Source organism: Aulonocara sp. 'chitande type north' Nkhata Bay, linkage group LG11 (genome assembly GCF_057382095.1).
Source record: "Aulonocara sp. 'chitande type north' Nkhata Bay isolate Kocher_YH1m ecotype deep benthic linkage group LG11, A_spYH_male_GT1.1, whole genome shotgun sequence".
Taxonomy (NCBI): Eukaryota; Metazoa; Chordata; class Actinopteri; order Cichliformes; family Cichlidae; genus Aulonocara; species Aulonocara sp. 'chitande type north' Nkhata Bay.
The window spans coordinates 35,719,830-35,747,209 of NC_141354.1; the positions used below are offsets into that span (position 1 = coordinate 35,719,830).

At 40.6% G+C, this 27,380-nt stretch overlaps 1 protein-coding gene across 1 annotated transcript in view; it reads left to right on the forward strand.

Moving 5' to 3' along the window:
• Positions 1–27,380, forward strand: part of rftn1b (raftlin, lipid raft linker 1b) — a 134,098-nt gene that overhangs the window by 11,534 nt on the left and 95,184 nt on the right. Inside the window, exon 2 of the mRNA XM_086312340.1 lies at positions 10,769–10,952. Coding sequence (XP_086168466.1) covers positions 10,805–10,952 — 148 coding nt within the window. The 5' untranslated portion in view covers positions 10,769–10,804. The remainder of the gene's footprint in view (positions 1–10,768; positions 10,953–27,380) is intronic.

A 27,380-nucleotide genomic window follows, 5' to 3' on the forward strand; every position in this document is an offset into this window, starting at 1 on the left:
ATCCCACTGTGGATAGATTATGCATGACAAATCAAACTCATGACTGTCAAAAACATGTGGGAGGAGAGGAGGGAAACAGGTGGAAAGAGGAGACCAGGAAACAGGGAATCAGTCCAGGTGATGAGGTGGGCTGAGAGCTTATAGCAGCCACAACAAGAGAAGAAAGAGAGAATCTGACAATAAAAAAAGCGAGAGGTTGGGACAGATTGGTGCCTATTCTTCTCCTGAGAAGGGAATAGTCATAGAGGGGTTGGTTCCCATGGCAATAGCTCCCTCGATGAATGTGTTTGTGGGGATATGTGTGTGTGTGTGTGGATGGGCTGTAACCGGGCCTTGAGACCATAAGGAGAGGTTGGCCAAGGCTGTAGTAAACCACATAGATGCTATGGGCCTTGAAACGGCTGAGATTCTTAGACCGCGTTGCTTATTTGATGATTTTCTCTGCCTAAACCCGTTACCCTCTATCTTCCATTTTTACTTTGTGCCGCGCACTTGCCATTATGTATCGTCCTTGGGCATTCACAGGAAATATAAATTCAATGAGTTGGAAGAAGTAAAATGTCTCTTTTAGTAACCATGGCCATCTTTTTGAGAGTAAGTAAAGGTTTGATTTGGAAACATTTCCAATTTGAAGCTTTTTTGTAAGATTCAGTGTTCTCTGAATGTTACTCATCACTTTAATCAGTTTAATTTTTGAAACCAGTTTGTTCTATCTTCTGCAGCTATTGTAACACACTGCAGCATCTCCTTAGTTCAGTACTGACGATTTCCATCACTGTTTTTACCAGTTACTAATTAGAAATGCAGCTGCACATAAATGTAATGCACCTTCATGATGGTAACTTGTGATTATCTACATCCGTAGTAGTCACCAGTGTTCCCTAAAACTGTTTTTAATAATGTAAATAGTATATAGTATATTATTTTATTCTATTCTGTACAGCTGTGTACTGTATTTATTCTTATTGTATTCTAATTTTTGCGTCATAACTTTTGCACTGTCCACTTCCTGCTGTGACAAAACAAATTTCCCACGTGTGGGACTAATAAAGGTTATCTTATCTTATCTTATCTTATCTTATCTTATCTTATCTTATCTTAAAATAATATAACTCACCTTCTCTGTCAAGCTGTGCAGTTTTACCCAGAATAATTTAGAATTTATGGGAAAATAACCCAGATGTTTCTGGGGATATAACAGAACTTTCCTCTGAATGCAATATATATTGTAGATTGCAGGTCCGCCATAGGGTGCCAGTTTAATGTTATCTAAACTCATTCAAATGTAACTACAGCATTCATAGTTGAAATGTAGCTACATAATGCAGTAAAAAAAAGGAATTTCCCTCAGATGCTAGGCAAGATGTTACTACTGTTGGTGCTTTAAGAGAACTACAGTAAAAGAATTACTGACCAAAGAATGAACATAATCAGTACTAAAACATACTCATTTATCTCAAAGTCAGATACCCAGTATCATGGTGAACATAAATATCAACGATCAGCAAAAATATCAACTCGTGCATTATGATCCAACTTTTCACTGTTCATTTTTATGCTTGCTATGATCCAGTTCTGCTTTTACTAACATAGGCTGAAAGACACTGAGATGCTTGCTTGCGAGCCAGATTGTGTTTTTCTCTGCTTGTTTTCATGCATGATTCCCAAAACACTTTTAAAGATGGATGATGATAAGACCTTTCATAATATACCAATAACGACATTGTGACTTTGCAAACAGTGAAAGAGCAAGTATCAACTTTTGTGGTCATACTAAAATCCCAAAAACTGCAGTTCCTTGATCAGCCACTTGAGGCTTGCTCCAAAAGCGAGTCAATCCCACCATTTTAAAATACCCAACTTTACAGCATGAACAGCACGTTTACAGCCTGTTACAGAAACGCGTCTTTGGATTCCATGTGAATTTTCTCCTCTGCCTCATAATTGGTTAATATTTTTATGTTTAAAAATAATAATAAATTCACCCATTTGGATTTTGTAACGGCTTTTAAGTAGGAGGGGCCATGATTGTGGTGACTGAGATGTGTGCTGAGACTGTGTGTGTTGACTGTGGCTCAGTGCTGTCTGCTAGGCCTCATCATCCACCAATTCAGATCGCTAAACCTGACCTCTCAACCGTTTTTGTATCTTCTGGTTCATATTTAAGTAAAATAATTGGTTACGTTTTATGCCTTAATGTGTGGTGCCGCCCATCCAAAGTGCTTCAGTGTCAGTGAGTGTCGAAATGTATACATGTAGTTCATCGATCTAGTTGCTAGCGTTAGCGCTACCCTTTCTGGTCAATATAATAAAAACAAGCCAGCACGGCAGAAATGAAACGAGGCTTTAGTATGTAGAGTCAACAAGGAATCTGTGCCACTATGGTGGCTATGTGCGGCTTTTATATACACACTATGGAAAAGGAAACACAGCTTAAAATAAGTGATGCATGCAAGTCCACCTTGTATAGTGCTCTATATACATCTAAGGAAGTATTTTGAAAGCTGAACATTGCAGCAGAGCCTAGTTCTAGCTTTCTGCCTGTCTGTCTGTCTCTTGCTGTGCTTTACGTGGGCTCTGGAACATGATAAAAAGACAAAAACGGGAAGCAAAATTTACTGTTACTGTACACTTTCGCTGAACACACAATCTGGTTTCTAAGGCACCGAATGAACACATATCTACCATAACCATGATACTACAGGGGATGTAAACGCTTTTAACCTGATTCTCTGAATAACCTGGTTACTTAGTGCATGTAAACGCACTTAGTGTAGGTCGTTCTCTTGAAAGGACCGTGTCATTACAAAAGGTCACAGCGTTAACATCCTGCCTGAGTGTCCGTTGTCTTTTTTCTTTCTTCTTTTCCATCCTCTCTGTTTTCCCACAGTTGAAGATTCAGGGTGGCAAGGGCAAAAGAGGAAAGAAAGGGAAGAGTAGGGGATTTCCAACAAAAGTGTGCAAACCTTCTCAGGCTTTTAGCTCATGCTGTCACCCGAAGCAGCAGAAATGAGACAGAAACTCAGAGGGTTAGTGAAGGACGTTTTTGAGGCCGAGTTATTGGAAAAATCAGTTGCTAATCTGGTGATTTCTCCATGAACAAGGCTTTTTGTAAGAGTCTGTTCCCAAAAAAACACTCGTGAAAGTCATGTTAAATTTAGGCAACTGGTGCTTTCACAACTAAGTTGTTTAGTTCAATCAATATTACCAGTGTCGACTAGTTCATTTAGACCGATGCCAGCCAGTCACTGGTGGAGACTAGAGCCAGGGTCAGAGAGGGTCAGGAAGGGTTTTGGTCTAGCTAGTAAACTCGTGAGTCACATAAGACTGTTGTATAAAAGTAATGCAGAGAAACTGCAGGATTGTGAGATTTTTCAGCAATAGCATGCTGGCAAATGTGAATCTGCTGATGGTGAACTGTTACAAAATCATTATTCAAATATGTAGTCTAGCCCGGAAGTATGGTTAATGCGGTAACCATGGTAACACGTATACGTGGCAGCATATGGTAAAGGGGTTTTCCCAAATATACCAAAGACTGGCAGTGACTTAAGTCAGTGTGCTGAGAGTGTATGTCATCAGTTTTTTAACAGATCACCAACTAAAGGTGAGTGAAATTTAACCATCCAGCAGTTATTATTCTATGGTATTCACTGTTTATACATGATGATATAATTATAAATGGGGTCCAGGTGCAGTCTCAGCTAAAAATTGGACAAAATTAATCGTCACTTCAAACGTACAACTTTGTTTTTTTATAAAGAGAGAACAAAAAGGCGACTCGTGAAAGTCAACCACTTGTGCAAAACCACGCTGAAATTATGACAACAGCAGTTGTTGGTAGTTGAGCAAAAGTCTCTTTGTTTAGCTTAAAGATGTCACACCCACTGAGCCGTACTCACCTTCTTTTTGCTTCCACCTAACAGAGTCACCGCCATTTAAGTGTTTAAGAGTATATCCATCACAATATGTTTTTAAAGCCACAAGCAACCATATTTTAATAAAAGTGTGCAGTGCAAAGTTAAGATAATGTTAGCAAGAACTACAAGTTATTAGTTTTTAGGCTCAACAACTTGGATATAGGGAGTGTCTGAGGATAAGAGACAGAGACACATCATATAGCTTATTCATTTCCAGCCTGAAGACAAAGTTGACAGTTGAGCATGTTCAGGTAAAGCGGTAAATCATTTAATTGGATCAGAGATGCTGGTGTTAGCATAGTGTATGGCAGAAAGACACAGAAACAGGCTAACAAAGTATTCATTTCTCTTGTAAAGTTGGGCATTTTGTCACAGGAGATTGGAACCAGCCTTAAGCGGCCATTCAAGGGGCTGCACTTCCACATTGGTTTGTTCCAACACTGTTTTCTGGACTTTTTGGACAACAAGCAAATGCATTTTTCTCAAAATAAGTCATTACGAGGGGTTGATTGTCAAGAAAGCATAGACATGAGTCACTCAATGCATTTCGGCCAACAACCAGTGCTGTTTTTCCTCATGTGAGGCCGGTCTTGTCCGCTCATTTTCATGGCGGTCTCTCTAACCACTCAGCCTTGTAGAGCTCTTGGCAGTACTCCTCACAATACCCATGGATGATACTGGATCAGCAGTACCCATCACCATACACAGTCAAGCGCCCCTTTACTTGTCAGATTGTAAAAGATCAAAAGTCAGAAGAAGCCAAAGAGGGTGAGGGAGACAAAGCGAGAGAGAGAGTGAGAAAAGAAGAGAGTAGGCTTAAAAGGGAGACTACACAGGGAAGAACACACGAACACAGTGTCCTAATTAATGTCTTCTTGCATTAATCCACTCTGAAGCTTTCCATGCTTCTGGGTTTGATCTCAGCAATGTTACTATCAAAGCCTTGTAACACGGTCCTGTAATGTGGGGAAGGTCTCAGTCAGACAGCATTAAGTAACTCATTTGGTATTGTGAAGCCTGTAAGCTGAAGACGGGGTTTTGTGCGATCATCGTCCACACTGATGTGCAATTTCCTAATTATGAAACTGGAATGTAAAGCTTCTCAATCCAATATTTTCATTAACAGAAGATTAATAATGTTCATATTCTGAAGGCTGTTGGATGTATTGACAAATTTACAAAGACTTATTGTCTTTGTACATTTCAGGAGGCTTTCTGGGCACCTTTTAGACTATTTCATTGTTTTGGTTTTACAGATAGAAGATTTTCAATTGTTCCATAATGTTCTCAATTACCAACCATACACAGTACCAAATCCAAGACATATACAAGGATAACAATTAGAATTTGGTAGAAAGTGAGGCTGTTTTCATAAGTAAAAGGTTTTGATCGCCACCTTTTAGCGTGTTATCCATTTTTAGTTGACTCTGCAGCGAGAGTCAACTAAAAGCCCGTAGACTTACCCAGTCTACGGGCTACTCTTCAATGAATGCTTCGTAAATGCAGTTTATAGTTTAAAATCCTTCTGCTGAAGTTCTGAATGATCAGGTCCCATCATATCTCAAAAACCTCATATTATACTTAAATGCTCTCGGACGGCAACTTTCTTGTGCCTTCAGCTGTGAGGCGCCTCTTCTGGGGGCTCAACTATCAGTTTGGGAGACAAACATCCTCTCTACATTAGGCCACCGTAATCCATTCCTGAATTTTGCTACCACAGACTGAAGCTGCTTTTCTGCTCTCTCTTCTAATGTGTTTAACTTTTGTCTGTGTTGTTTTGTCTTGCTTTGTGTTTGGCTTGTTTGTTGGTGTTTCTGCCTTCTCTATGCTTCTTATTCCATACTCTTTCAGCCAACCAAGTGCTTTCTTCCCAGTGATTTGTCATTTACTGTAGGTTCTCCTTCTAATACTGTGGGGTCCTACCCTACGACAGTAAGCAAGTAGAATTGACTTTTGAGAGAGACCAAAACAAAGCTAAAAGAACAGTGAAGTTCATGGCTGTAGACTTTCATTTGGTGGCCAGATGTTTAGCTTTTCAGAATCCTTACTATTTCAATAAGTAAATAATACTACTACTAATAATAATAATTTAATAATAATAATAATAACAACAATGTGCAATAATCAAATGCTAAATTTACAGTCATAAAAAAATAATAATATGTGCCTGGTGATAATATATCTGTGGAGATTTCCAGCCCTTAAGTGTCTGAAAATCAATTTGTTTAGGTCTAATAATGTGCCAAATCCTAAGAGACAACAGGCGATGAACTCAAGGGATCAATGTGAGCACAGAAAGAAAGGCAGACCTTTGGACTGAATCATTGTTGTTGATTGACAGATGGGGAAAAAAAGCAGCAGGACAAGGGAAACGTCTCCCCTCATGTTGTCTATCGCATTCAGCACAATACAAAGTGCTATGGGATGTTTTTGTTGTAAGGGCCAAAACTAAGTGCATCACAGCCACAACAAAGCATCTGAATGTCAATCTTGGCTTATGAGAAGGGAATCTTATCGAATAAAACCTCTTATCAAATAAAACCTCAAAATGCCATTAGCAAGAGAAAAAAGATGGAGCAAAATGGCAAAAGGATCGTTGCTAATTCAGCAAAAGGGAAATCAATGGCCCTCTTCCTGTCTTTTTTTTCTTTACCATAACTACCCAGTATCTGTCAGCCCTGTAAAGCATCCCTAACTCTCTGTTTCAGAGGGGGGGCAATTTCAGTGCTACAACTGGCCAGAGCTTCAACCTCAGATGAGAGTTTCCTGGCAAGAAAGTGCCTCAAAAATGATAAATAAGTCACATTTCCTCCATCGGTTCAACTCTAAAAATACTCCCATTTGGCTTCACCTCACACTGCCTCCTCTCTGGGCTCAAGGAGCTATGCAAATACGAGTTCCTCCAGTTTTTACTTTGTTTTCCTCTAACACCCCTCCCACAACCCCCCACAACCCATCCCCTTTCCTCCACATCCCATTGTTCTGACTACTTCTTCTCCATCTCGTGTAGACTACATGACAGAGCCTCGCCTTCCCTCTTGTTGTTCCTTCTCTCTCCAGGGTAGAGGGAGAAATGATAAAAGCTATTTACAAGTAACTGTAGGCAACAGTAGGAATCCAACACTTGGGAAAAAAGATCTTTTCTCTTTTTTTAAACTTTGTTTTCTTTGATGGCAGAGTCATTTGTGATGCTGCGCGATGAACTGTAGCACTGTGTAGTGCAGTCCTGAGTGACAATTTAAGGGGAGACTGAAGCGCTTTTAGAGACTTTGACTGTGCCATCTTCTGCAGATTGTGCTTGGCTTTTGTGTTCTTGAAACGGAAGCAAGACACTAGTCCTGCTTGGCACGTGCTGAGTGGGAAACAGATAATGCCTCAGTACATAAGAAACATGCTGCAACTATTTAGAAGGCTTCTGAAGCTTTCACTGTACAAAACAAGAGGACAACCCCCCCCCCCCCCCCCCCCCCCCCCCCCCCCCCCCAAACATGGATACTGTTTTCTGGGCTAAAGCTGATTGACCAGTTTCTAAAGATTTCACCTTTATGTCTAAATCTGGTTGAGAGTAAAATGCAATATTTTCAGGATATTAAAAGAGAGTCAATTCAGTATAATTTCAACCATTCACTAACATCACCCTCTGTGCATTCCTCTTGATTACAGGTGTAAAAATGTCTACATTAGTAACATTATCACAGCAGTTTGTAAAAACCTGTTCATGCTATTTATCTACTTTCATACACATTTTGTACTCATTATGTGTTGCATGGGGATCTTTTCTCAACCTTTTGTTCTTGCGTGTTAGGTTAGCTGGTTAGCACCATTTCTTTAGAGCTGGACAGTTTGGGGTCTAAATCTGCTGGACATCTGACATGTTTGCAAAAGTATCAAGGAAAAAAAAGTGTCCTTTCACTTTTCAAGCAAACGTAGGCATTCAGGGATCCAGTGAAGTCATCCTTAGCGTCTTTGCATTGCTGGGTTGGTAGCTGTGTGCTTGTGTTCTGGTATTAGCTATAAATCCATCAGCTTGTGGTCCATTTCTGAGCGCTATTACAAGGCCTGGAGAAATATGACTGTTATACACGTTGAGATTTATAAAGCCCAACAAAGACGTCCATGTCGGTGCCACTGGAAACACTGGCACGACAGCCGTGATGAATCTCACTCTTTCTCTCTGTTTCCATCTTGTATGCTGATCATCCTTTTTCTATTCAGCCGACTTTAATTGCACGCTCTCTTTTTTCTCTGGACTCTACTTGCCATGCATTACCCGCTGCCCCCCCACCACCCAAACCCCTTTTATGCGAACAATCTCCAACCCGGCCACCCCTGTTTCCTCTTTCTGCCTTGATTGATTCTCACCTTTTCATTCTTGCCGTTCACCTCATTAACAGAGCCCCGTCTGCAGCTGGTTCCTTTTTTTGCCTCCCACTCCTTCCTACGTCGGAACCCCCGTGCCCCTCCTCATTTCCTGTCCTGTTGTCTCTGAAGCAACGGTCAACTCCGATTCTGCCAAACCCCTTCGATGTGCTGTAATTAGTACAGAGAATAATGGAGTAATAGAGAGGGATCTTCATTAGGTAAGGTGGAATAAGAGGGCGCCACTGCCATCCATCTGTCCATCTGTCCATCCATCCATCCGTTCTTGAGTTTAATCAGTGGAACACAATGAAATGTCACCTATTCCCAGATGAAGCCACTGGAGAGAGGCAGTGGTGCTGGCACAAAGCATTTGGGACACGGTGGCATCTGTAGTACTGGCCCTTTAAGGCCTCTCACTCTCTGGTTGTTGCTAATTTGGCCTCCCTAGGAATCAGGTTGTAAGAATATTTATTTATTCATGTTAATGTACAGAGGTTTACCAAACACGCTGTCCTTTATTAGTTTTCCGTCTGAAGAATCTTTGCTTTCCTGCGCGTGTGTATACATGTCCATGTGCATGTCTGGTCCTTGCTTAGGGATGCTCACTGATATCAATAAGTGTGTTATTTAAACACTTTGTACACTATCAGGTACTAGTACTACAATGGAGGTTTTCCATTATCTGTTTCTAAACAGTTGAGATCCTGTGTAAAATGTTAATATAAACTGAATGCAGTGATTTGCAAATCTCATAAAGCTGTTTGTTATTCACAAACATTTTTTTTTAATGTTGAAACTGATACATTTGACTATTTCATGAAATAGTAAAGCTATATCATATAGAATGGCCACACACTAGGCATTCACTACAGATAAATAATTATCACCTAAAATTAGAATAAAGAATCAGTGATGCACAAGAACTACACATTCTTCACACTGACATGGTTAGAAAGTCTATTTGTTATTTAAACAGCTTTATTTTAAACCCTGGCTCGTTGAGGACCTGTGAGACTGTACCTGACCACTTACTTAGGTTTGCCAAAAATCCACAACGTAATCCACAATATTTACCAATGAGATACACAAACCTCTGCGCAGTAATCACTGCTATTGATCCGTGCATTGTAACAGATCCATTAAAGTGATTTTGCCCTACTCGGTCATAGAAATTTAAACTAATGCTCCTTTCACATGCATAGCTGGAAAATGTGATCACATATGCACTGATATGGTTAGGAGATTTGTTTGTTATTTAGACAGCTTTATTCACTTCTGTAGGTCTGCACCCAGGGGTTTGTCCTCTTTACTGTGAAGAGGTTAGTACTCAGTGAAATCTTAACTTTTTTGTAATTTCCCAGATGTAGTCTTCTTCTTTTGGGTGACCACCAGAGTGAATCGTCTGCATTTGTTTGGCATTGGCCATTCAAACGTGTGTGATCATTTAAACACATGAAACAAAAACAATCATAAAATGAGCGGTAAATCAAATTTGTACTACAAATTTATCTAATGTAGCAAAAAAGGTCAATAACTGGACTACCATACGACACTTAACCCCGACCTTCCTGTTTCATTCAGTAAAAAAAGACCAAATTACACATCTTTTATTTTTATCTGCTGACATTTTTACATCTGGAGGAATTTTAAAAAGTTGAGCAGCTTTAACAACTTTTTAATTTCATTGGATCAAAACAGTTACCTCGTCTGCAAATTAATCAATCAATGGAAACAGCTTTATTTAATAGGGTGGTCAACAAGGAATTAAAACTCTCAATTGAAACTCACAGCAGATATGAACACAACAAAATTATACCCATTTTGATTAAAGTAGCAAGAGCCAACATTGTACTTTTGGCCATTTGCAAAGCTTGGAAAGCCAAGTTATGGTTTGTAGCTATATATTGTTATTGTATTTTATTGTTTTTGACCACTGGTGCACAAAATCCTGTGCACGGGTGTTGTTGTTTTTTTTTTTTTTTTTTTTTTTGTTTTTTAGGGGGGGGGGGGGGGGGGTTACAGTTAGTTTTACAGTTCACATAATTTGCTATTATAATTTTTCAAATAAGCAATAAGTTGCAGTTTAAAATCCATCCGTAGTTCCCGTTCAATTTGTTTCCATAGCACAAAGCAAAAGATAAACCTCTCTTGCAACTGTAGCTCGGTTAGCAAGATGGAAAACAGAACACTTATATCTCAGAAGTCTTTGAGTCTTTGAGTTATTTGACTTACTTTGAGTAAGTCTTTGAATTATTATGAACTTGTGAGTGACAGAAACATCACAATGGAATGCTAATTGTTCCCCAGTGATCACAAGAGCCTGTCAGCTGTTAAGAGCTCTACTTTAAATTTGAATAAGTCTTCGCTAGTTTTTTTTTTTTTTTTATAATCTATTTTAAATCATGCTTTTTATTGTTTTTGTTTTTTGCAATGCAATGTCTACTTTTTAGCTCAGCTAAAGAAGCACTTTGTCCATTTTTTTGTAGGGTCTTTGTAAAGAGTGACCTAAAAACTGTGGAGCCATGGGCTGCGGGTTACGCAAGATGAAACCAGTTTCAGAGGAGAACAGTCCAGGGAAGATTTACTCCACCCTGAAGAGGCCACAGGTGGAGACCAAGGTGGGCATGGCCTACACATACCGCTACCTGGACTTCCTCATCGGCAAAGACGGTAAGACGGACAACCTTCTTTTAAATGTGTTCAAAGAAACCTTCGATCCTTTTAATTTCAGAAACCACAGCTAGAGTGCAACCCACAATATTTACCACTGAGGTACACAAATCTCTGTGCAACAATCACTGCTATTGATCAGTGTATTGTAACTGATATGTTAATGTTTTTTTTGTGCTGCTGGGCCATAACAATCTAATCTTTCACATGCACAGCTGAAATTATATGACTAGCTCAAGGCTTTTGCTGCATCATATCTCTGCATAGTAAGGGATCAGCGTGCCTCACACGTTTTCCAAGGGATTACCTGCAACAAAATACACCATTCTGTGCTCTATGTGTGATTTTCTTTACCTCCAGTACAATTAATCTGTCTAGTCCCCTTCTAAAAATAGTACAATATCAAACAGCCAGTAATAAATAAAATATATTAAGGCACAGAAGAAATCTATCACTCGTGGAATAAAAGCTGTAATTTTCATCAGCATTTTCTTGTAATGACAGTGTTAATTAGTGCTTGTTCCCTGTATAGCAACATCCATTATAATTTCTTTTCTGACAATTAGTCAGTCATGCTTTCACGTCATGCTAATGATATAGAACTTTCCAGACCAATCCATGTCAAACTTCCTGCTGGCGACCATCAATTATGGGAGGTAGGGTCCAAGCTGCTAGCAGGGGATGCAAACAAAGTAAAAGGTGGCCTGCTGCAGTGATGGACTTTTTTGTTCAAGGTCACAAAGCTGTTTCTCTTCAGCTAGTTTTACTGTGATTTTACAATGATTCAGCTGCCCTGAATGTCTGTGCTCTCCGACCTGCCTGGTGGGCTGGAAAGAAAGTGGACATGCTAACGATGAAGATTACGCCTAAAGTCAAACTGAGACTGCTTGAGCCATGGAAAGAAATATGGAAATGATTCATTTGTTTTTACAGGGTAGAATCCATATACCGATGCCCACATATTCACATAGATTCAGGCAGAAATCCCCCCGCCTCTACTTCCTGTCCTAAATGAAGGTTGGTGCTGTTTCCTGAGATGCAGAGACCAAACTTCATGGTTTGGCTATTACATTGTATGTTTTGTAATGCATGTGAGGAGCACACATCTTCACTTTTGTTATGGCACGAAACGTCTACTAATAAGATGATTTGTGTGAAAACTGCTTGGATTTCAAGTAAGCGGCACAGAATTCTAGGTACAGTATTTTAAATTGAACTAGTTTTAAGCAATGAGATTACACCAGCTGCAGCTGTGGTGAGAGTACTCACACCACATCCATCTTTGACCTATCTGGTTTAACTTAACCTAAGTTAAATCAGATAAAGATAAACATTATAGGGAGTCTAAAGTGCAGGGAATGACGGCACAGGTGTCAGACTAAACCGGTCTTTAAAGTGTGTTAACAGAATCTGTCCACAGGCAGGCAGAAGGACAGAAGGACACATAGACACAATGCCACTACACTCCAAACTGCCTCTGTGGTAGTTCCCACTGCAGCAGGTGTCTCCTGAGCTGCATTTTGCTGGCATGAATCACACAGACTCACGAGATAAAGAAAATATGTGCTTAGTTACGGTGGCTGCTAAAAAACTCATTTTTACACACTTTGTTCTTCTGTTTGCGTGCTTGGTGCAAACACGTAGGCACACACACACACACACACACACACACACACACACACACACACAATGCATATATAAATACATATATTGATATATATGTTATGGTCATCTGAGGAGACAGCATTAGTAGTCTGCACGCACACGGACAAGATTTTGGTCCTAATTAAGTGTGCAATACTAATCAAAGCATGCTAACATAACCATTATTCTTCATGCTGTTGTTACAGGAAAGTAATTTTGCTAATGCCCCCCAAAAGCAGAGCTCCCTCCTCTTTTTCAACTGCAAGGCGTACTTTTCATTTTTCAAAGACTCAGCTTTGCTTCCAGTTCACTCCCATGACATTTTGCAGCTTGCCCGCAGAATCAAAACAAAGAAACCGCACTGAAGCATACACACACCTCGGGCCGTTTAGAAGACTAATCCCACATTATTATTAGGCTATTAGTCATAACCTGGATGATACTTTTAAAAACAGATAAAACATAGGCAAATGGGTATTGTGCTTTCAATGATTAGAATCCAACTGTCAGACTCTGTGTAAACACACTCAGCTCACTGGTTTCTGTGTTGCTGGAAAAGACATTCATTTACAAAGTGTAAACTTACCTGCCGACCTGTAGCTACTGAATAGACAGACGCTGACTCCAACGTTCAGGTGAAGGTTAATTTAACATTATATCTAGAATTAGGATTAGAATAAGGTCACACGCATAATGGAGGTCATAAAGGTTAAGGTGAGCTAATGGGGAATGAATGTGCGCAGGGACAAGGCTGTGCGTTAGTGTGTATGTGTATGTACTAGGCCAGCGGAGAGTCAGGGTGCTATATATAGCTATCACTCTGTTATTTCTGCCCCTGACAGTTATAGCTAAAATGATTGCGGGAGGTGAGTTTTGGTGGGGTGGCGGTTGTTGCAGTGGAGGCGGGGGGATGGTACGGGAAGCAGGGAGATGTAGTGTGCAACGTGTTCGTCCTGGCAGTTGATTAGTCTCCATTAGTTTGTCAGGCGGACTGGACTGGATGGATGAAGGAGCCGGGGAATGTGGGCGTCCGGGGGGCAGGGAGGCTTTCTATCCTCCGTCATATGGGACCTGACATGAGGGTGGGGCTTGAAGGGGTAGCGGGAGGTGGATGGGTGCCTCCCTTTTGTTGAACTGCGTGCGTTTGTCATTGGTTCATGGCCACATTATTATCTTCAAGTATGCTCTTTAATGATGGGGGTTGGTACTTACTGTAATCAGTTTTGTCTTGCCTTATCGCTCTGTCACTGTCAGTGCGCCTCTGTCTATGTTTCTGCCTTTGTTCATCTCTTAAAATATATGTGTGTGTGTGTGTGTGTGTGTGTGTGTGTGTGTGTGTGTGTGTGTGTGTGTGTGTGTGTGTGTCTGCCGAGTTGAGCTAGGAACACATTGCATTTGAGAAATAATCCTGGGAGCACGGTCGAGTGTCTGAATCACTTCATGCATCAGCAGATTTTCAGGCTGAAGGGTTAGTGTGTTACTCATGGCTGTAATTACCTTGTAGCATGTATGTAAGTGTAGGCAATGATTCATGTGTCTGGCCTTTTCTCCAGGAAACCTGTAAAATATTTAAGGCAGAGTCAAAGATTATGAATATGAAAATAGTCTGTGGTAGAGCTGTAGGGCAGGGACATAACTATGGATACTTACATTGTCAGCGCCAACAGAACATTTGTTACACTACATCTTTAGGTAATTACACATACTTTTCTTAATTAATCACTTATGACTCTTAAAATTAACTGTCTTTACTGCTCTTAAAAGGTACCCTGTGGAGTTTTCTGATGTGGGTTTCATTCCAACCCAGTATTGTACCAAAGCATGTACCAGCCCCGCCGGTCCTGTAAGGCATGCTGTAGTCTTTTTCACATGTGAATGTCTGGTGAGTCAGGTTCAAACCACGGCTAAAGAGCAGATAGTATGAAAGGAAAACGTCTGTTTGTTTTGGGCAGCGGCTACAGCGTGCAGGGGCGGGACACATTGGGCCCACTATGAATTCTCTAGACAATTACCTCGTCTGCATTTTGCACATACTTTCACTTTTTATACAATTACTGGTGAATTACTGTTTTACCGTAACTCCTTATGCTGACCATAATTCTTGGTTTGTGTAATGTATTGATTTGTGAAGCCAGCAACAAATTAAAAAGAAAAAACAATCCATCATCTCAGACTATGTGGAGATCAAACCGTCAACCCTCCAATTAGTGGACAACCCGACCTTCCACCTGAGCCACAGACACACAGACAACAATCTTGTGTTGCAAATGTATCTCTTGTGCAGTAAAAGCACTGATTATGTTTTTTTCATGAAACACTTTAAAACATTGGTTTACGATCGCCGGCTTGTCGGTTTCTCTTCCATGGTTTTGTTGTCTCGTTCCGGCGTTCGGTAGCATGTGACTGCCACTTGTTAATCAGCAGAAGAGTGAGACCATTACAATCAATGTGCACCGCATCTGCTGGATACTCACGCACAAACAAAAGAGATAAACGTTGACTTCAGTGTTACAAGTGGCCAAAATACTTGAACTCATAAGCGATTAAAGCCGCAACTGTGCTGCACTGCTCTGTCAAAATAGAACCAAAAAACCACCAACGTGTTTAACCAGGAGTCATTTATTATTTCCTGTTTGACCTCAGTTCACCTTCTTTGTCGCAGTACCTTACTGTGATCGTTTTTAAAGCAGCAGAATCAAGAATCCCGAGAAGTGCGTGCCATTTTTACCTCCCTTTCAGCTCAGTGTTACTGTAACTTTTAAGTGGCACCCTATAATGATCCCCCTGTGAGCGTTCCTCTTGTTATCTTTTGATGTCGGAAGCCGAAACTTTAAACTCAGAGTCAAATTCAGATCGTGCTGGCCTGTGCTTATCTGCTTTATCTGTGGTGTTCTTTTACTGTCACAGTTTACATAAAAGCTGATTTATATGTACTGTGATTTCATTAAATATGGCCTATCATTGTGTTTCACAGCTCTACAGTTTTATCCTATTAGAGTAGCTTTGCATTAACAACATGCACCTTGTTTACCCATTAGAACTAAAACAGCTGTCTGAAACAAGTTGTTTTACTTTTGCTTCCTCCTCATATGGGCCGCGTTGCTTCTGATTGGTTGCCCCTCATAAACAACATGTTTGAATAGTAGGTAGTTGGTGGTTCAGTGCCCACAGGCTGTATACACACAGAGACAACGGGAAGAAAAACTGTGCATTCACCGTTGTAACAGTGTACTTATAACTGCAGCACAGGCCTCAGGCTGCTCTTAAAAGCTGTTTCAGTCAGTTTTTTCTACTCTTGGCGCTCAGTGACATCATTGAGAGTAGATATCTTTAATATGGTCATCCTACAGTTCTGGCGTGTAAGCATCACCCACCACATGTTATAACATTTTGCTTGTGAGGGGAGAGCACTACAAAACACTGTGAAAGTCAAGTGGTGATTCAGAAACCATTATCACTGTCTGTGTGAACAAATCTGACATAAGACAAAACCTTTCTTGTGGAATAAATGTGGCAAAGACATCGGCCTCTGTGTCGCTTTTATTTTAACCTCTCTCTTCTCGAGTAAGGCCATATGCCCTCATGATGTTGAGTTTGCATTACTATGACTACTGCTCTGTGAATAATGTTTATAGTAATTGCTTGCCACGGTGTTAGATCATAGTTTTCTGCAACTCCCGCCCCAATGGCCCCTCAGGCTACTAACTGGCTACCAAATGTATGAAAATAACACCTTCTACTGCAGAAAAACGGTGATGAAAGAAAGAGTAAATCAGTGGAAAGCTCTACGTAATAAAAGCTCAGCACTAAACAGGAGCGTGATGAGTTGCTGCTGCTGCCTCATGTTTCTTTATCATTTTAAAGCATGCATTCAGCTTCACGGTCACTCTGCTGATAGCATTCAATCGCCTCTGAAAGACCTGGCAAAAAAACAAAAACAGAGAGTCTGTTTGATATTGAGATCATGACCCCACGGGGAACTGAGAGAAAGCTCGCGTTAGATGGCGTGGAAAGGAGCCATTTGACTGTGAATACAAGCGAACACACTCAGGGATGCGTGGCACGAATCTTATTTCCCAAAATGTGATTTTTGAAATGTTAAAAACATCAGGAGGAATGAAAGATTGAAAACATGCTCAATATGTTGCAGCTTTGTGGCATGTGGTCGGGAAATACTGGAGAAATAAAGATGTCGTCCTTGAAATCAAAACTGGTGAACAGGCATAAGACCATAACACGCACACACACACACACACACACAAAGGACTAGACACACCGTTTGATATCATCTCGGGAATGAGACACATCATTTATATGCAAAACCCCTGGAGCCCTGAGTCCCCTTGTTAATATGAGCTGTAGCTGTGGCGGCAGGTGAGTGACACACAGGAGTAGCTCCCTCCCGTCACTCCACTCAGATATAAGACAGAGCTGTGGGAGAGGTCAGCAGGAACGCTGCATGCCGGAGTGGCTTTCCGAGGGGAGATTAGTCCTTGGATGGCGGGGGAGCCTGGATTTATCCCCTGGCTCCCCAGCTTGAGAGGTGGAATTGAATCGCAGCTATTGGAGGGGAGAATGACATTGAAGACAGAATTCACGGTCATCTGGTTTTTACATTATATTTCCATTATATTCCCAGTGCTCAGAGTGTGGCTGTACAGCTGAAATCCAAATTGTAAATTAGATGCGGCCCAAAGTGAATTGAATCGGAAATGTATTTCTGATGGTCTGAGAAATCAAAAGGGGCAAGTGGTGATTATGTTAGGAAAATAGTGAATTTATAATCTGGACCTCCTTAAGAACAGTTCGTCTATCTCACACTGAGAGCTCCTGATGAAGGTATTCAGCGTGATTAGTGGAAAATCGTGGAATCTTCCATGAACCGCCGGCCAAACCAGCAGTGCAAATTCAGGCTTGTGTCACAGCGTCTTCTCTCTTCCTCCATCCATAGTAAGTGGCACACTTAGTGGGTGCTGCTTGTATTGTTTCGAGCCACTCAGGCAGCAAAATGCCAAGCCATCGTTTGCTGAGACAAAGATGTCAGAGCAGCATTTTAGGCGCGTGTGACAGAGCCGGAGCTCAGCAGGTTCCATTCGTTAAGCTTCAACCAGCTGCAACTGCTGACAAAGTTTTCAGCAACAGGAAACGCAGATTTCTGCCTGGTTCCTTCCTCTTTCTTCCCCCACCCCTCGCCCTCCCTCCCTGCTCAGCAGTATGTTTAAGATTAGCTTTTCTGGTAATGCTGCATACTCTGTGCAGGCTGCTACGTGTGTTTGAAGGCTTTGTTGTAGTTAACCCAGATCAGCTTCAGGTACATGATGTGTGTGTCTTCTATTTCTCTCCCTCTGCACACACATACACACATTATATATATATATATATATATATATATATATATATATATATATATATATATATACATACATATATATATATATATATATATATATATATATATATATATATATATATACATATATATATATATATATATTAGGGGTGCAACGATACACAAAATTCACGGTTCGGTTCGGTTCGGTTCGGTTCGATACTTTGGTGTCACGGTTCGATATTTTTTCGATACAAAAAAATGTTCATGCCTTTTTAATTTGTCATTTATTAAAATTATAAATATATATTTTAACTCAAAAGTACAGTTTTTAAATTTAACCCTAACCCTTGTGCGTGTTTTTTATTTTGACAGCGAATGCGCACCTGCGGACCACTTATGTGCAGCCCTGGTTATTTAGCTCGTCATATTGCAGCCACAGAAATTCTTTTGTCCATGAAACCATAAAGCTGCACTTTCTTTTTGCCTTATAGTCTCATTTGTCATAACTTCTCCGTTTTGTGGTAAGCTTTTCTTTGGCTGTCACTTCTTCACCCCGACCTGTCTTATTTGGCTCAGCAGAACTAAAATATATATACTGCTACTTTTACACACGGACTCACATAAGCTCAGCGATTCTCTGCGCGATCAACCTCTCACATGTTTAAGCTTGCTGCGGGAGATTTCACTTGTCATGTTTGCATAGTAAGCTAACAATTAATAAGACGATGTCAGAGGAATTGGTGCACAAATTATCATCACTCACAGATCAGTGCTGTCATTGCAAAGTGAAAGCAAAAAAACAAGCGCAAATTCAAACGCGATTTCAATATGTCACATATTGACAGTGGCTCACCGATGCCAATGACATAATTACCCAGCTACATTTCTGAAAGAATGCAAAAGCATTGACATATATTTTTCCTACAATAGCCCGACGGGCAGGGAAGAGATAGATTTTTGTAGCCCGACTGGAAAGATCGCTAGCTCCAGGACGTCAGGCTAGCGATTTTGCAAGCCCTGTATCTGATTGAGGAATCACTCATCTTTGGAAAAGAGAGTTTATTACAGAGAAATGGCTCTTTCCAAAATAAAAGCTATACTATCCGCTTCTTCTGGGCTATATTCTCAGCAGCATAAGGAGAATCACGTGCTAACAGCTGTCTAAATGACTCGGCTAAAGTTAGTAGCATGCTTGTTGTTTTTGTCTTTGCACTAGGATGATGTCGGCGTAAATGTGCAGTCATATTCGTTGTGTTCCCACTAGTGCTTTCAGGTTAATCTCGTTGAAATGACCTTAACGCCACAACACGGCAAATCTCCGTTAACGAGCTACCGCCGATCGCTCCGTGCATGGGCCTAGACGGCCAACACGTTAACGAGCTAACTGCGCTAACACACTAGTTCACACCAATGTAATTAAGCATTGCATGGCACATCCAACATACTGTTTTACTTTAGTCCATGACTCGCTTACCTTCAGGGTCATACGTCACATGAAAACCAAAATAATTCCAAACGCCAGATCTGAATGAGAGTGGGGGAGGTCCATCTTGCAAGGAGAGCTTAACTTCTGTCTCGCTAGCTTGCCCTGCGCTCTTCCTCCTGACTATGCTGTCTGTGTTGAGCGCTCAGTGGATCTGCGCTCGACAGTGCAGCCTAGGCGGAGTAGTCGAACGCAGATTCACTGAGCGCTCAACACAGACAGCATCGTCAGAAGGAAAGTTGATAAAATAAATTACAAATGTTGTATTGTTCGATACATATGCGTACCGAACCGAAAGCACTGTATCGAACGGTTCAATATCGATACGAATATCGTTGCACCCCTAATATATATATATATATATATATATATATATATATATATATATATATATATATGAACTCTGCCTCCTGACATCTGACCCACGTTAAACTCATGGACTGAACATACACACACCCACAATGGACAACTGTACCCTCAAACACAATAATAACATGGACTGAACCACCACTCACAACCACTAGCACTTTATATAGCCTCTGTAGAAACTATCTACACCCTCACTTATCTTAACTGCACTACTGTATAGCTCTGTGTAAATAATCATTCTGTACATTCGATAATCTTTAATCCTACAACTGTTTACAACTTGCATAGTTCCCATTTCTGTATAGCTGTATATCCCAGATTCTGTAAAGTTATTTATTTCATATTCTGTATAGTTTTTCATATTTATATCCTGTTCATATCCTGTACATAGCTTGTACTCACTACAGCCTGTACATACTTATAGTTATAGAATATTCACAACATACTTCATACCGTGTACATTATAACATACCATAATAGACCCATTTCTGTAATATACTCACATATCTATATTATTGCTAATATATATTGTAATATATCTATATCACTAAAGCACTTCTGGATGGATGCAAACTGCATTTCGTTGCCCTGTACCTGTGCATGTGCAATGACAATAAAGTTGAATTCTATTCTATTCTATTCTATATATATATACAAAATATTCTGCACCTGTTTTGAATCAGATTTTTCGAGCCTGCTCATTGAGTGTGTTACAGGTTTCTCAGCTGGCAGTTCTTATTGTGGGAGATGGGAGGGTAGCGAATAAAATGGGAGGTCAGAGGGCCAGAGAATAACAGAAAAAACTAAATGGAAGCAGGTGTACCATGGCAAGTGAGATTTAGAGAGGCATTTTAAAGTTTAAAAAAGCTGCAGAGGCATCTGGATTTTTTTTAATCTAAAAATCCCAGAAGATTTATGAGATTCCAGTCATAACTGCGCTTTCTAAAAGGCCTTGTTATCAAGACTTTTCCCAGTGCTATGGCAAAATAACATATCCTGGGGCTCTTTGGGTTTTATTTTTGAGATATTAATTCTGCATGTGGGTGGGGAACCTGTGTGCGTCATCAGATGAGCAAGTGACTGTGAGCGTCTTGAAAAGAGAGGAAATGAGGGGAAGAGATAGAATCTGAGATAGGGACTGTGGGTGGTGTTTGAGGCTCCTATATGTATGTTTTTGTACATATACACATGTTGTTGGGTGACATATCTGTTCAGAGCCTCTGTGTCTTGGTCCACGTCGGGTTGTCTCGCATTTAGCTGTGTTTGCACGCGGCACAGTTTTGTCGAGGCTTCCTGTTTATTGCTTCTTCTAACGCGGCCTCTGCTGTTTTCCTGCCTGCCTGACAGACAATACGCCCGAGCGCCCCCTCAAAGCTTTATTGGCTCTTATTGCCCTCTCTCTCAGATCCAATATGCCAGTATTGATTGTGTTGAAATGCAATCAGGGTCTCCACAGCAGAGGAGCAAACAATCTAAATTTAACAAAACACCTCCACTGGTCTCTGGCCTGGCCCTGGTAGCACCTCCCGAAGAGGAACAAATGTATTTATGTGTGTGAAAAAAAATAAAAAGGGGCTCTTTCATGCAGCTACAGCTATTGTTAGACAGTGAGGAGCCTTTGAAGCCACACAAGCAGAATGTACAGGAAGTGACCTTAGCCTTGACCTCAGTTCCTGCCTACTTGCAACAACAGAGCGTTGCCCAGGCCAAACATGTTGTTATTCTCTCAGATCTCAGATGATAGCTATTGTATAGATGCTTAGACAAATTAGACAAGTTATCATTGTGAAAAAGTAAAGATATTGGCACTAATGATCTGAAATAAAAAAGGTTGATTTTATCTTAAGGAATGCTTATGCATTTCTCCAGTGGCTGCGAGATGATTTAATGAGCTCAAGAGGTCGGACAATTTTCTCAGCTCATGAAGGAGTCACGTGATCTCTCAGCCAAAGTGAAAACAAACAATCATCAAAATCTGAGTGATGATTTTTCTTCCAGCAGCGAGTATTTGCTCAGTGACATTACAAAGCACGGTCTCACCATTTCCGTTCTTTTTCTTAGGAAAGTGAAAATACAGCAAACACTGTGAATCACTATGATTTTTCAGCTTTATATTGAAAATCTCAGCTTTCTTCCAGCTGACATAGAAACAGTTTCAAACTTGCTTTCAGTTCAACACTGTGTCCTTCACATCAGCTTGGAATGGCTTCAGCTTTAAATAAAGTGTTGAACATTTGTTATTTTCTGTTTAATGCCATGAATGTATTTTGGAAAGCAAGCAGCTAACCGAAATTCCGATTTTGAAACAAAAATTACTTATGACATTGACGGGAGCCAGCCTGCTTTTCACTGCCATCAATCACTGTATTAGAAAAGGTGTCATTTTCTGGTAGCACTTATCTGAAAATGAAATGAAAGTCTTCAGTTTTGTGATAATAGACACTGACAGGAAAACAAAGGTTGTTTTTTTCCTTCTTAGATGAGGTGTAGGTGCTGGAGCTTTTCCATCAAAAATGGAGACAGCAACACAGCACAGCGTATGTCTGGTGTTTGCTTTGGCATCAAGATAAAATTGCAATTAAGAAGCACCTTCACTTCTTGATGTCTTCAAGAGTACAGAGACTCAAAACAGCCAAATAAAGGTAAATAAACCAATGACTCTAAAAGCATATGTCAATAAAAACAGAAAACAAGAAATAAAGAGGGAAATTATACGACTAAAAAAGAGTAATACAAAGAAAAGAAACCATAAATAAGCATTTATTTTCATATTTTGGCATTTTGGCACAGTAGTTTATGTAGTGATGAATATATTTATTTCTAAATGTATTTTTCATTTTGGTAGTTGTGGCCCTCCATAGAAACAGACATTCATTAATGTACTTAACGACTGTCTGCTGGACGTAGCACAATACTCGTCCCCTCAATCCAACTTCTGGGCTTGGTTTGTGCGAGTGCTGAATCACCCGCATGGATGAAAGACAATGATTTTGACATATCCCGACAGTTCCACTGTAAATGGTTGTGGAAGTCTGTCTCCTTCTGCCAGATGTTTTCCCACTCCCATTAACCAACTTCAGCTAAAACATCCGTATCTTCTGAAGTCGTCTTGACCCTTCCCAGCGGACGTGTTAGGATTTGGAAAGCAAACGTTTTTCAAAAGCTTGTTTGAAGTTTTTACTCGTTAGAAAGAATTGGCAGAAGCAGTGCATGTTTCTGTAGCACCGCCCCTCTGCGAGACAGTTTACTCTGAAATCAGTTCTCCAGTAAGGCCTTCACTACTCATGACATCAATAAGTGAAAAAAAGCAGCTGCTTTATTTAAGTGTATTTGACAAACGGGGCGAGAACTTCACGGAAAATGTTTGCGGAGCAAAGCTGAATTGAATCTTTGCAAAGCTGATGAGAGACGGTGCCGTGAGTTACCTATCTGCGGGTACGGTGCGCTCGCAGGCCTTTAATGTGATTTCACTCTTGCCGGCACAGAGTAACAATTTGCCCGAAGCCACCGTCAAATAGGAATTGAGATGCTTCAGACCTGCTTATGTTTTCAACCCATCACATCAATGGGTGGCATTCGAAAACAGGGTGCTGATTGGGGTCGACTTGTGTGCACGTTACAGTTTGATTGCACTCACACCCACGTGGGATGCAGGGAGCGATTTGTCGGTGTGATGAATTTGCAGTCACGGGAGAGGGACGAGGGGAAAGCAATCAGAGTTCATCATCCCCAGCTGCAACATGGATGTATAATTCTGTGTTCTTCTGTGACTGAGGGCAAAAGCACACTGATTAGGTAGAGTTTACTGTATGATGATATGTGTAAACATGCTGTGCAGACACTATCACGGGCAGGGGAATGAAGGTTGCGCTCGTCACCTTTGTGCAGTTTTACCTGCGGTAGGTTTGCAGCTGAATGTCAGTTGAACGATTTACGATAATGTTCTGTATTTTTTTAAATTAAACCTCGGTTTTAAAACCATTTTGTCCAGGTTTTATGTCCACATGCACCACAGCTGTGAAAATATGTCTCATTATGTTCCTATCAAGCCGCAAAATTTATAAAAAAACCTAGAAAAATCAAATAAAGTACTAAGTATGTTGAGTGCAGGCACTGTGTTTGCTTCTTTTGACTCCTAAAAACAGAGCACGACGACTCCATCTTTCTGGACTATTACAATGTAAGGCTGCCATTTGAACGCACTGGCTTTTTGCATCCCCTTTTCAGCCCATTGTTAGAAACACAGACAAAAGACACAGACAGGTGTCAGAGTCACAGTAGGTGGTTAATTATGAAATAGATATCACACATGTATGCTCGCTCCATCATAATTATGTACGCGTCTCATATTTCGTGGATGTCTGGCTCCTCTGGTCCACCATTGTTTGCAGGGATTCAAATGACAGTGGTGGGATGCAGGTTCATATGAGGAGAGGCCACCTGTTGTACGGCAGGGCCCCCATCTGGAGGGAGATTAAGGTGCGGTTGCGGGGGTTGTCTATAATTTGACTTAATTATTTCTGTAGAGACGGGTGATGGATTAGCACTGTGTTCCTATTAGCATACGCCTGGTCTCTGGTTCCCAATGGCCCTCCAGTGCAGCCCAGTGAAAATCTCAATTGTCTAAAACCATCCATCCATATACCTCCACCTCAAAGTCTGAATGAGGATTAAATGATATATTGTCTAGTTGTTATATAAGGCTGGAACTACCTTTCTTTGGCCTGTAGTGAAGCTTTGATTTGAACTGAAATGTCTCAAGAACTCTTGAATAAATTGGTACGGACATTCATGGCCATCACAAGATGAATTACAACAACTTCGGCCATATTAAAATCCTCAAAGCTCACAGATACATTCGGTGTTGTTGAGCTGCATTTAGCTGCAGTCTTAGCTGCTACGCATATAGTGATTTAGCTAAAATGTGTACCACATGCATCAATGAATACTACAATAATGTAATTTGTGAGACAGTTAAATCATAAGCTCTTTTGACACAGCTGCACTAACATGCATGTGCAGGATGAAGTGCCTTCCAGGCTGCCTTAACGTCCAACAGATTTGAACTGTCTTTGTTTCTCCTTGCCTCGTGTTGTTCTCCTCCAAGTTTATTTTGCCAGGCTGTGAGGTGCCAGCACTGAATGATGATAGCAGAAGCAAAGCATGATTCAGATAAGATAGATGGCTGTGGCTCAGGTGGCAGAGCAGAGGGGTGTACTAAGAAGCAAGTTTGCTCTGCAACCTCAGATACTGGCTATAAAGTTTCTTTGTAAAACGTTCTCTTTCAGTTCGGTGCACGCTCACATAAAACACGAATCTGATGCACCTCTTCTGTCACACAAAATTGATCAATCAAGTGCTGCTAAACACAGACTAATAGGTCATAGAGAGTTATGAGGAAAATGAAAAAAATATTATGTTAAACTGTAATACATGCAAGAGCGGATCACAGCAAAAAAACATTCTTAATTCTTGATGTATGTATTGTATGTCTCAGTGGAGTCTCGGTGCTGCAGTTCTTTCCTAATGTTACGTGTAAAACTGAAAGTCTAAATAAAACTGGGTTATGTGTTGAGGGACAGCATACCTCACTAACCCAATGCTTTTATTTCATAGTCTACCCCTCAGGTTGGGCATAAATGTCTGGGCTTTGAAGTTCCATCCCAGCTCCGCCACATGCCAGTGTATGTAGTGTTCAGTGAACCTCAAGTCTTCTCCACTCAGAGCATCAGATAATGCTGTTCTGTCAGATCCTGTTGGTGTTGCAGAGATGTGGACAAGGGGTCTTTGTCAGTGGTGTCTTAATAATATGGGTGCTGACAGACAATGTTGCTCTTTTAAAGAGCGGCAACGTTTGCATTTGGAATACGGAGCTCACAAGTTTGTCAGTCAGCAGACTGCGGTTCATGCCCCATTTGGGAGCTTGGTGTTTTCTACTTTGTTTTCTACTTTCAGCTGCTGGTTAGGCTTAAACACTGATAAGGAGAAGTAGAAAAAGTTAGGAATTTGGGTTAAACGGCGCCCCTTACATTAGAGCTATGCACTTAAAATTGATGCTTTACTGTGCCTTTAAATTTGGTCCAAAAGACATCATCACAGTCATCCATTCATGACAAAAGGGGAGTGAGACATCGGTCTCACTGTGGCCGGTGCATCACAGCACATCGGCCAGTGGGCATCACTTTATCTCTCTAAGACTTTAGTGGCTTTGACAGAATTTGTATTTGGTGCTGTGAGGATTTGAACGGACTGCTGTGTGAATGCTTTATAGAATAGAAAAGGTGCTGTTTCAGTGCAGACAGTCTTATCATATATAAGTATAGAATAAGCGTTTAGCATGTTTCATTTTTACCATATGAAAATAAATTCATCTCATTAAATGCCTGCAAACTATGGTGTTCCTATCAGCCTCAACTGTGCTTGTGCTAATTAGCAAGTGCCAGCTTTTTAATATTCAAATCTACAGTAAGCATGGCAGGATAGTACCTAGTAAATAGGTAGCTTAGCACAGTCACTGTTACTATGTTAGCTGTGTGAATGTTAGCATTTAGCTCAATAGAAAATGATAGTTTTCTAAGTACAGCACCTCACTGAGCCGCTGAAGATGCATCAAGTAGTATCTCATTAGTTGTTAAAGGTTGGATATTGATCAGTGATGGCATTCAAGCTTAATAAATGGATGTTATCTCTCTGCCAGGAAATTAAATTTACTGAATTTTTAGTGTCAGTATAAGCAAATCATGTAACATTTGAAGAATAAGTAACTGTTGTGACAAAGAGAAAAGAAAATTAAGCAAAGTCCACCTTGGCAGTCAAACAGCAATTTGGCTTGCTTGGTGCTGCAGGTTTATCGTGCCAACTTTACAACTCAATTTACTTTGAGAGGGTTACCTGACCTGCATCTTTCTATAATGTAAATCACTTGGCTTTTAACCAGAACCACTTCATCTTTGTATTTCGGTTGGATTATTATACATTAATGTACGGTCTGAAGGCAGATTAAGAATAACAGGAAGAAGACGGGCGTCTCAGGTCGAAAGTGGGTTGAGTGTTTCGAGACTCGGACAGAAAAAAGCTCGGATGCAACTTTAAACTGCTCTGTTCTGCAACAAGCAGGTCACCAGAGCCCTTGTACAGTTTCACAGTCAAGAGCAATATGCAAGCCTGAAACCATTTCACACTTTGTTGTTATTTTTAGACTGACTCCGCGACTTGTAAGTGTGGAACAGACTAACGGTTGGCGGAGCCTGTTTTTACGTTTCACTGATGTTACGGCACCTTTTATCTGGTTTTTAGTGGTACTTTTTGTCCATTTCAGGTATATTTACATTGACCAGTGTTTCCACTCTTCACCCCTCCACTCCAACAGGAAATGATTTCAGTTGTAGTTACTAACCCATGAGCTGTAGCAGAAGCGTAGCTGAGATGTCAGAGGTGAGAGAAAAATGTGACAAGTGCGTTTCTACAGGTGGAAATTCCCAGATGTTTCCCCAAATCAAGATCACAGCACATCTAGCATCAAATTGTGATGTCCCTAAAGCTACCTTTGACACTCCTACTCATACCTGCGGTACTTGTCGCAGCTCTACATTGACACTGA